This window comes from Mastigoproctus giganteus, chromosome 6 (genome assembly GCF_048544385.1).
Source record: "Mastigoproctus giganteus isolate SK-2022 chromosome 6, ASM4854438v1, whole genome shotgun sequence".
Taxonomy (NCBI): Eukaryota; Metazoa; Arthropoda; class Arachnida; order Uropygi; family Thelyphonidae; genus Mastigoproctus; species Mastigoproctus giganteus.
Window position 1 is genome coordinate 224,260,619 of NC_143580.1, and position 12,262 is coordinate 224,272,880.

The following is a 12,262-nucleotide window of genomic DNA, read 5'->3' on the forward strand; positions in this document are numbered from 1 at the left end:
TAACTTGTTGAAGGAAGATTTAGACACTTCTCCATCAAATGAAACCATTCGGTAGTGGGTGAATGGCATTAGCTATAGACAGGAAAATACTTGAAGCACAGGACAACAATAGCAAGACCACAGCCCTCAAGGAGCCAGCTGTGATCCTGGGCTAATGTGTATGGACAAAAATTCGCATAGTGTGAGATCAAGCCTGTACACTGCCGCAAAAAATGAACAGTCCATTGTTAGCTACTGCAGTAAAACGGTTACAGTTAAGTTCGAAACTCTCCTCGTCGTAGCCATCCAGAGTATAAACTGACATTTTTATTATTATTTTTTTTATTATAGCAATCCATTTTCCTCTATACAGTAGTTTGTTTGTTTGTTTGTTATTTGGTTTTTAGGAGCATTATCAACTACGGCCATATTGCGCCGGGATATGCGGTGGTCATTCCTTGACCTTTCTGCATCCTCCGTATTTGGTGGTGACTGGCTCAAACCCCAGTCTAATCAAGAAGCGTGTGCTACGCACTGCTACTCCTTCCCACCTGGCTACGGCGCCTCTATGCAATAGTGCTCTGGATATGCCACAGATATATCACATGTGGAACATGTGCATGAAGTACAGGGATGCTGTTGTTATGATATATTTTATTGGCACAAAGGTTACTATTGGTCAGTTTGTGCCATTTTTTGTTATTTGATTGAGGTCAAAAAGGAATACTGGTATGCATGTACCATATTTCATGCATGGCAATTGCAGAAGTAGTAGGAATCTCCGTAGTTTCACTTTCTTACCATACACACTGACATACACATGTGTTGCTTGTGTATTGGTTGCCCATCACCCATTTCCAGAAATATCATTATTACATTGCCTCAATATGGCCAAATACAGCTCTACATTTGATCATATGCCTCACCAGTGGAAGAAATGCTTTCAGCATTCTGTATTGAGGATGGAAATTGCTATTGTGGCATATTCCTATTAACTGCTTGTTTAGTGCACTTTACAGTTAGTTCAATTTGTAATTAGCCAGATTACAAATTGTTCAGATTACGAACCTAAGGGGGCATAAATTCAAATTAAGAAAAGACAGATGTAGAATAGATGTGCGGAAATTTGCCTTTAGCCAGCGGGTGGTTAATTGCTGGAACAAACTTCCATCTGTCGTTGTGGAAGTTGATAGGTTGAATAAATTTAAGGAGGAACTGGACAGGCATTTGGAGGCAATGGTGTGATTTTTTTTTTTTTTGGCTGATGCTGCATAAGCTCATACACTTGCTTTCTTGCATCACATGCCACTACTACTATTAGTACACTTTATGGAAACAAACAATTAATAGAAATATGCTCAGAGAATTTCATGTCTGACTGTATCATAACACCCAAGTCCCTTTCCTCCAGTACTGGGTTTAGTTGAACTCCACCAAGTGAATAAGTTATTTTGGGATTACTGTTTCCCAGGTGTAATACCTTACACTTTGTTGGATTAAAGCATAGCTGCCATTTTTCTGACCATTCCTGAAGTCTATCTAGGTCTCTCTGAAGAAGCTCAGCTTGACAGCGATCATTCACTACTCTACCAATTTTAACATCATCTGCAAATTTAGACATCACGCCGTCTATCCCTTCATTGATGTTGTTTATGAAAATTAAAAACAACAGTGGTCCTAATACTGATCCTTGGGGAACAACACTTCTTACATCAACCCAATCTGAGGAGTAGCCATTTATCACAACCCTCTGCCTCCTGCCCTGAAGCCATCCTGCTATCCATCTAAGGATTTTCCCAGTGATTCCAACCTGTTCCAGCTTGTAAAGCAACCGCTCATGTGGGACTGAGTCAAAAGCTTTGCTGAAATCTAAATAAACAATGTCAAAATTATTTCCTAAATCCAGCTCTTGAGTGACCCTTTCAAAATAGCGAACCAGATTTGTTAAACATGATTTTCCCTTTACAAAACCATGCTGAGTATCCTTGAGAATTTCAATTCGATCCAAATGATCCTGAATTCCACCCTTGATCATTGCCTCCATGATTTTCCCTACCAAGATGTAAAACAGTAGTTATATCTTTAATTAATTCCCACATCAATGCATTGTGATCACTGTCGCCCAGTGGTTCCTTTATCTGCAGATTCTTAATGCATGAAGAATCACTACTGATAATCAAATCAAGAGTATTACTCCCTCTGGTTGCCTCTCGAACATGTTGCTGTAGGAAACAGTCATCCAATAAATCCACAAAAGTCTTGCTAGTGTGTGAGTGACCATCCACAAGTTCCAGTCAATATCTGGAAAGTTAAAATTTCCCATTATAAGACATTCTGATTTACTGGCCCATTCTATTTCTCTGCACAATTGCTCATTATACTCATCAGATTCATTAGGCCTATTACACACACCTCTCATTTTTCCTTTACCAGTGCTTATTTCACACCAAAAAGACTCAACACTGCATTGTCCACCAACATCAATTGGATGCACTTCCTTAGATTTTATTTGTTTCTTAACTAACCGCGTAACCACTCCATCCCCTCCTATCCTGTCTATCCTTCCTATACACATTGTAATCCCCAAATTCCAACTCTTCACTGCCTATATCTGTGTGACACCACGTCTCTGATATCCCAACAATATCTGCTTTGATGTCTTGACTAGCACTTCAAGCTCATCAAATTTATTAACTATACTCCTAGCATTGGTGTACATGCAAGTATACATGCACCTGTTCCTGCTCCTAGCCACCCTAACACAGCCCATGTATTTACTTGTTCCACTATGACTCCAGCAGTCCTGGAAATTTCCATTACCTTACTTTCCAGTCTGCTGCCCATTCTAATAGAAGCAGTGCAAGAATCACTTTTGCCTCTTCCTGCTGCCATTGTTAACCTTTTAGTCTGTGTATACCACCACGGTAGCAGTTTTCCGACCCACCTAACACTGCCGCAATAGCATCAGCAAATATTCTTGCACCCTTTCTATTTAAGTGTATCCCATCCCATCCCATCCCTGTAGAAGATCTCTCTCCTGTCAACAAGCACAGACCAGGCTGAAAAAAATTCTACCCCTTGAGCCTTGCACAGTTTCTCCAGGGCTGAATTGATTGACAATTCTCTCATCATATACTCTCTCCTATTGTGTCTGGGCAGAATTACAGACACTTTCACATGCAACCCTAACTCACAACATTTTTTCAACATTAACCTGCACTTGTTGAGTAAATCTGCAGATCTCTTATTCTTAATGTCATTAGTTTCAATGTGTACAACAATATCACCTTTTGTGCCCTGAAAAGATGATATCTGCTCTACAACATCATCAACTTTTTCCCCTGGCAGATATACCCTGGTCCTGTTCCACCTATCATTCTTGCACAGTATATTCCCCATCTCCCTGACAATAATCACCAACAGTAACTAGTTCCTTTGGGACCAGCACATTCTGCCTTGGAGATTGCCTCTGTGTTGTTGCCTGTTGTTGTTGTTATTTGGTTTTTAGGAGTATTAGCAACTAAGGCCATATTGCTCCGGTGCGGTGGTCATTCCCTGACCTTTCCGCATTCTCCATATTTTGTGGTGACAAGCCCGAACCCCTGTCTAGTCAAGAAGCATGTGCTATGCACTGCTGCTCCTTCCCACCTGGCTACGGAGGCGCTGTGTTGTTGCCTGATGCACAGGAGTGAGCTCTGTCGTTGAGCTGGGGAGCTGAGAGCCTGATGGGCCCCTCATATTAATTTCTTTGAGGGCATTTACCCTACACCTCAAGTTCTCATAGACACCCATCAGAATGCTGAGTTGGCGCCTAATTTCTTGACACCTAGCACACACAAAGGCATCCTCCTTGGGAAGATCATGTTCTCTTTTCGAAAGGTCGGCAAACATTTAACATTTTGCACATATTTTGAGACTGTGATGTGTTGGAGAATCGCCTCCTTCATTTCTCCCCCGAGCCACTGCACTCTCGCTAGTCTGTGATCTTTGCTTCGCAGCTCTAGTCTGGGTCATTATTTCCATTTAAATACAATTTAATTAAGAATGAAATTTAATAAGATTAATAATATTTTTGATTTATTGATAATACTATAAGTTAACAGATTCCTAATACAGTGCTTCGTATTACGCTATCTAGTTTAACTTTATACCTTACGCTATCAGTTCGAGATATATATATATGTTAAGCTATTTCTTATCAATTAGAATATGGCGGCTAGTTCAACAATATTGGTGCCAATACCAGGAGTCGTAACTTCCAAAAATTGCTGGTTAAATTCAAAATAAGAAGCTAATGAACGCTACTAAACCTATTTAATATCTCCGTAAAACACAATGTACTATGTTAAATAACGAAGAATACGTTAAAAATTAAAAAAATACTTATCCCTTTACAGCAGCCAAAAATCCACTGTCCGTACTGTTCTGCAATCCCAGCGCCCTCCTCTTGTGTGAGAAGGTCAGGAAGTGAATTTTACTATTTATATGTATAGAATGCATTGGTAATGATTCATGGTAATAAAAGTTCACTAAAGCTACTGGAATATTGGTGTTATGCTGCACTGTCACAAAGTACTGTCATTGTTAAGAAGGGCAGGGCTGAACAGAGATGAGGTTGGAGTAGCTAATATGAAGAATATTTGATGAAGAAAAATGAAATTGTAAAGGGAACTTGATTGTATAAAACCACTGAAATTTTATTTAAATAAATATATGCAGATAGTTACTTAAGTAAGACTAAATGCAACTGGGCATAATATTTTTAAGAGTTATAATTATCTATATAATATCGCTGTGAAAACATCATAGACAACTCTTAAAGGGAAAACTACAATAGTAGTATAAAAGGCATCATTTCAACTGTATCTCATATTGTGCTCATCCTTCACAACGAGTTACAATCTATTGAACTACCTTGAATAAGTAACGCTTCACTAATAGAGAAGACTAATGTTACTTATTCTCAGTGGGCAGGCACCCTGGTATTGCAAACATGACAACCCAGTTGTGAAGATAATCCCACAATTGAGAGATGCCAGTGACATATGTGATAATGTATATACAGGGTGTCTCAAAAATATTGGTACAAACGTTTAGGGGAAGTAGGTAACATCTAAAGGAATGTGAATCGCATAGGAACCCATAACCGGAAACGTAACGGGAAAGTAGTAGAAGAGGTACAGGAAGCAGAAATGACACAAGACAGTAATTAGTGGCAAACATTTATTTGACATAATATTTACAATGGAGTAAGAGATGGATGCATTTCATGATGTTACAACAGATGCTCAAAGGTTCCACCATGAGACGTGATGCATGCGTGACACGGACGCAGCATGGATTGGCGGACACAGTCGAACACACCTGGTGTTTCTTTGACAGTAGCAGCAGTGCAGATGAGTCTTGCCGTGAGATCCATTTCCGTCTCCACAGGCGATTCATACACGATAGATTTGAGGGCTCTCCACAGAAAGAAATCAAGGCTCGATAAATCAGGTGAGCATGGGGGCTAGGTCAGGAAACGGGTCCACCATGGCCAATCCATCGACGCGCAAAATGCCTGTTCAAATGGTCATGAACACACCTTCCATAATGGGCAGGCGCCCCCTCATGTTGAAACCAAATGTTGTGTCTCACATTTGCTGGAACATCGTCAAGTAACCCTGGTAGAACTTGTTCGAGAAAGATCCGATATTTAGCGGAGTTCATGCTGGATGGTAACAGGTATGGGCCGACTAAGCAGTCACTGACCATACCTGCCCACACATTTATTGCGAAGCGATGTTGTGCCGCATGGGGGTGCACACCGTGTAGGTTGTCGTGAGCCCACACATGAGCATTGTGCTGATTGAATAAGCCTTCCCCGAGTGAAATAAGCCTCATCTGTGAACAAAACATAGGCTGGAAAATTCAAGTCTTGAACACTTTCTTGGAGAAACCACTGTGCAAGAGCCACACGTGCAGGATGATCTTGGGGGAGCAGTAACTGAACCCTTTGGAGATGAAAGGGGTGTAAGGAATTGTCGTGCCAGACATGCTGTACACTGCAACGAGACACTCCTAAGGCAGAGGCAATGGCACGTGTGCTGGTAGTAGGATTATTCTAGACGGCATTCAACACACTTTCTTCCATGGCGGGAGTTCATGTCGAACGTAGTCTGCCTGCATTACTCCTGTTGCCTCTAAATGACCCATAATCGCACAAATTTTGATGCACACATGCAAACAAACGGTGGTCCGGTACATGTCTGCCAGCTCACAGTTCGTATATCGATGCATGCTCTTCATGCAGCGACTACTGCGAATGAGTAAACCAGAAATTTTTCCCTCTCCCGAACTGATGAACAGCGCCGTCTACTGACTTACAGTGACGTTTCCGGTTATGGGTTCCTATGCGAATCACATTGCTTTAGATGTTACTTACCTCCCCTAAACGGTTGTACCATTATTTTTGAGACACCCTGTATAAGACTAAATGCAATTGGGCATAATATTTTTAAGAGTTGTAATTATATAATATCGGTGTAAAACACCATAGACAACTCTTAAAGGAAAATTAGTCTTTAAAGAAAGAAAAGTAACATTAGTCTTCTCTGTTAGTGAAGCGTTACTTATTCAAGGTAGTGCAATAGATAGTAACTTGTTGTGAAGGATGAGCACAATATGAGATAAAGTTGAAATGATACCCTTTACACTACTATTGTAGTTTTTCCTTTAAGAGTTGTCTGTGGTGTTTTTACACTAATATTATATAGCAGATAATTGCACATTTTTTCCATTTGGTTATATTATTGAAAAAAAGTTTCCAAGTACTTTTTTTTTTTTTAAGTTACTTGATAACATTTGTTGTAGTTGTGTAATCACCATAACTTTTACTTCATCTGAAAATAATTATCCCTTTAATTATTTCTTTAGTTTGAAAGAAAAAAAATAATAAACCATATGATACAGGATCAGGTGATTAAAGAGGATGTTGTTGGATAGTTAGTGTGTTTGGAAAAGTATTCAGAAATTATTGATGCCTAATGAGCAGGTTCATTGTCATTGACAAATAAAATCTCTTCCTTCTGATTACATCTCCCATTTGCTTAATGATTACTAAGTACATAGTCTTATTAACTATAACACCTCTTGCTATAAATTCATAATGAATTGTGCATGCAGATACTTTGTCTGCTTGCCATAATAGCACCACATTTCATCTCCTGTCACTATTGTTTTTAGAAATTCAACTTATTTAATTTCTCAATTACTGTATATTAATATTGGTATATTATTCTTATATTCACAGGGACAGCTATACCAGCAGGTGAGAATTTCAGAGTATGGAAAATAATTATAATACTACTATTATTTCTCATTTCTCCATCATTCTTAATATGAGTATATTTTCATTATATTCATAGGTACTTCAATTAGGCAAGAAAGTGGAAGTCCTCAGACAACATCAAATTTAGCTGCAGCACTTTTAGATTCCCATAGTCAAAGTGGTGGATATAGCCCTAATCTGAGGAACAGACCTCACAGTTTATCAACAACTGACAACACTTCTCCACACTCTTCTCCACAATCATCTAACAAACAAAAAGGTAGTTGGATCTGTGACTATTTTCACCTGATTTTGAATTAAATTAATGGCTATGTAAAATAGTAATTTTAGAAAAAGGTAAAAGTACAGAGGATGACATTTGTTTAGAAGTTTAACATTCAGAGACGAGAATATTTAGTACATACACCTGTTGAAATAATCCTCACCCCTTCTCTCTCTCTCTCTCTCTATCTCTCTCTCTCTCTCTCTCTCTCTCTCTCTCTCTCTCATAATGTGATAATTTTCACAGCAAATTTGCAGACATGCAAAGTAGCAAAACTAAAACTGACTACTGGACATCAGCAACATGTGGTTTCTTTCTATCTGATGGTAAATCATTTTCAAATGAAATAAGTGTAATTTTATCATTTCATGCTTATAAATGGCCTCATGATTAAACACTGTTAAAGAATCTAATTAGGAATTTATTTCATTGTAGGGGAGGGGGGGGGGGTATTACAGTGCAGGAACCTGTGTGTTTGTGTAAACTCTGTAGTTAATCCTGCTGAGAGACACCAGTCACTTTTTACTTATTTATGTGCATATCCTTTTAATAAATCTGCTATTCCTTTCTAATGCCCTCTTTTTTAGGACAAGCTTTGATACTAAGTTGAGGTTTCATCTTCGTATTCAACAACATAAATGAAAATTCCAAAGATACTTCACATTTTAAAAACTGAGTTAATGTAGATAAATCCTAAGGTTGTCATTAAATTTTTTATAATATATGTTGTATCTTTGTTTTTTTTTTTTTTTTTTACTGTTTTACCAATTTGGTTGTTCATTAGTAATTTGTTTGGTTATTCTCTTATTTTGTGCATTTGGTTTTTAAATTAATCAGTCTTAAGACTGATTTTTCTAACTCTGCATCTTATCATCAGGCTTTACCCCTATCATGTGACATGTAAATGTTCTTAATGCATTTCATAAACACCATTCTGAAATATGAAACGCTGTACCTTGATGATCTCTCTCGTGCTCATTTTCAGTCAAGCTCTACTTGTGTTTTTAAATGAAACAGACTGGCCATTTCATCAGAAGAGAATTGAATTATACAGTCAGCCCTTCTTGGAACTTGTTCGGTGAATTAGATGTGTTGTTTATCAAAATGATTGTGTATAGTAGCCTGCTGTCTTATGATTGAATTTGCCCTTTTTTTTTTTTTTACTGTTTTATTTTAAATATGGACTGACTTATTTTTATTTTATTATTATTTTTTTTTTTTGTCATGGAAGCTCTGCTGATTTTTTTTTTTTTTTTTTTTTTTTTTTTTGCCCTAAAAAGGAGTTGCCAATGTAGCTTTTTTTAATCACTTTGGCAATAAAGGATATTTACTGCAGCATCTGGAGACTAGTCACCTGTGAGGTAGTAGTAGTAGTAGTGGTGGTGGCATGTGATGCAAGAAAGCAAATGTATGCACCATCAGCCAAAAAAAAAAAAAAAAAAAATCACACCATTCCCTCCAAATGCCTGTCTAGTTCCTCCTTAAATTTATTTAACCTATCGACTTCCATAACAACAGATGGAAGTTTGTTCCAGCAATTAACCACCCGCTGGCTAAAGGCAAGTTTCTGCACATCTATTCTACATCTGTCTTTTCTTAATTTGAATTTATGTCCCCTTAGGTTCATAATCTGAACAAGTGGAAGAATCCCATCAGAATTCAGCGTGCTCAACCCATTCAAGGCCTTATACACCTCAATCAGGTGATCTGATTGAGGTTTATAAGGCCTTGTGAATGGGTTGAGCAGGCTCAGTTCCGATGGGATTCTTCCTCTTGCTCAGATTACGAACCTGATGGGGCATAAATTCAAATTGAGGAAAGACAGTTGTAGAATAGATGTGCAGAAATTTTGCTTTAGGCAGCGGGTAGTTGATTGCTGGAACAAACTTCCATCTGTTCTTGTGGAAGTTGATAGCTTAAATAAATTCAAGGAGCAACTGGAGAAATGTTTAGAGAGAATGGATATGTGAAATGGGGTTTTTTTTTTTTTTTTTTTTTTTGGCTGATGCTACATAAGCTTTCTTTCTTGCATCACATGCTTCGATTACTACTAATACTGCCAAAATTAAAATTCCCAAATACTGCCAAAATTAAAATTCCCAAAGGACTGTACTGGCTGTTATTATTTTCGAGTTCCATTTTTAAGTTGATATTATGATAGGTAATTATTAACAAAATGGTGAAAACTGTCTGAAGTGGTCCAAATCGATTTGAGAAACTATTTTTTTTTTAAATGCAATAAGTATTTAGCAATAGGTATTTCTCTGTAACCCTGCTCCATAGATGGAATTCCAGGATAATCGATGAAAAAATATTTAACTGCAAAGATGCTCATTGACATCACTATCACATGTTTATATATAAAAAAATGGTATTGTAATCATGGACTCTAATGGCCATGATTGTAATCATGGCCACTATTATAAATATTTAATGATAAAATATTTAACATAAATACAGGTAGTTCTCGACTTTACGAGTTAATTCGTTCCTAGCACGCACTTGTAAAGTGAAAACTCGTAGAGCCAGAATTAAATCCCATAGACATAATGTTAAAAATAGGGATTATGTTCTCAACAATGGAATTAGTTAGCTAATTAGTTTGTTTAAACAATGATAAATTTATTCAAAGAAATTAAAATGTAGCCTGTAAAATCAAGAAAATTATAATTATAAAGTAATTATTTATGACTTACAAATTTTAAAGAATGTTTATTCTTCATCATCGACTAAATGCACACTCGTTGATCACTTATTATTGGCTCAGCACTCATTGGTTTGTTGCACAAGGAGTAGTCTTCTTCAGAAATGCTTCAATAGGCGTTGTTTCCAAGATAATCTTCTATTTTCTTTATAAATTTCAATAGATGCATAAGCATTTTTTAACGAGATGCACAAATTGCAACTAACGCGATTTGCGCGGAGTAACAAGTTTACGAAGCTTAAAAAAAAAGGAATGAAGAGAAGATTCTGAAAATTTATTTATGTTTTTTATATGATTGAAGATTTCAGTAAAGGGGAAACACATTTCACCATAATAACGCAAAAAAAACACACAATTCCAGCTATCGGTGTTTTTGCAAATGCAATAACATCGAGTTTACTACCCATTTATAACTGCTTGCAGTAACAGAAAACCCCAATAAACCGGAAAGTGCAAATTGTTTTATGGTCATAACCTCCAGAAATGTGCTTTAGAAAAATGTCACAAAGGCATTCAAAATTGGTTCTTATAACGAAACATATGATAACGATGAAAGGGTAGTGCATTTTAGTGATTTGAATTAGTAACTAATACAATTTGCACTATAAAAATGACCTTTTAGAAAGTTATATGGCGAAAATTTCAATTTCGGAGGTAGTGGAACGAATTACCAAAAAACGATGTGTTATTGGGTTATTCACATTACGATATTTTCACAATGCGATGGTGTCTCTGGAATGGATTAGTATCGTAAAGCTAGTTACACTGTATTGTATAGCTGTACGCGCGTGTGGTTTGAAATGCGGTATTTATGAATGTTTAACATTCATTTTTTGCAATTAATGTTCATATTTTTGATTTTGTTGATACTTGATACTTTGGGGGAAAAAACTCTTAAACCTGGAAACTTGTAAAGTGAGAACTTCCTGTACTGAAATGATAAATAACATAAATATTTACTGATTTTTTTTTTTCCCCCTATTTCAGAAAGACCTCTATCAGCATCTCACAGCCATACTTCTTCACCTCTTTCACATCATTAAAACTTTATTGTGAAAAACAAATCTCAGCTCAATGATTAACTCCTAGGATGTCTGTACATTCTCTTGAGCATTTGACTTTCATCTCAGTAAATAAGACTAGATTCCTGTCCTATTTTTATAATAACAGTTAAACTTTCTGAAAACTACAGACGAATGAAATATGCAAATGCTTTCAGTCTTAGTGGATTAAGATTGTAGGTATCTGGCTGGTACAGTGCTGATTTGACAAATCGTGGTGCTTATACTGAAGATTTTAAGTATTCCCTTATATATACATAAACTCACTTTTAGAGAAAGAGAGGAGCACTAAGATGGTGATTGTAAATTATAAACTATCCATAGAAGACCTATTCAAGATAGGAAAGAAGCAGGATGTTGGAGATTCTAAATGTATATTAACCAGTTGCAATACATTGTACTTATCAGTTTTACAGAATTTTACCTCTTTGATAAACTTGTAGATATGTTGGCTAAACATGTGAAAATGTACAGCACAGTGATATATTTGTGATAAGCAAAGTTTCACCAATAAGCCGTTTTTTTTTTTTTGTTTTTTTTTTGTTTTTTTCTAGATGCTCATTTTAAGAATTTGCTTAAAATGTACATTTAGATTTTTAAGTAAAAAATCTGATGCAGGGATCCATTCAGATTTCTAATTTAAAGATCTAAAAGGTACAAAATATTTTATGCAGTTTAGTGTACATTCCTTTACTTTTTGTAAATTATCTGAAGTACCATGCACTTAATTATTTTGATACTTATGCTTGTAATTTTAACTTGCCAGCTAAATCCTATTTGTTTGAAAATATACATGAACGAACTCAGTTGGATATAAAAGGATCATTTAATTGAATATAAATTAATAATGATTTGTCAGTTTAGTCATTTTAAAATAAAAGACAAATTTGTTTTGTTGCTTACATTGAATATTGAATGTAAGCATA

The 12,262-nt window shown here is 36.4% G+C and overlaps 1 protein-coding gene across 5 annotated transcripts in view; it reads left to right on the forward strand.

Moving 5' to 3' along the window:
- The window catches only part of LOC150085023 (ral GTPase-activating protein subunit alpha-1), a 529,619-nt gene extending 517,810 nt beyond the window's left edge, over positions 1 to 11,809 (forward strand). For all 5 annotated transcript variants that reach the window (XM_090376739.1, XM_090376741.1, XM_090376740.1 and 2 more), the window contains 2 exons: positions 7,386 to 7,568; positions 11,263 to 11,809. In XM_090376739.1, the coding sequence (XP_090232865.1) occupies positions 7,386 to 7,568; positions 11,263 to 11,318 (239 nt within the window). In that variant the 3' untranslated portion in view covers positions 11,319 to 11,809. The remainder of the gene's footprint in view (positions 1 to 7,385; positions 7,569 to 11,262) is intronic.
- The last annotated feature ends 453 nt before the right edge of the window (positions 11,810 to 12,262 follow it).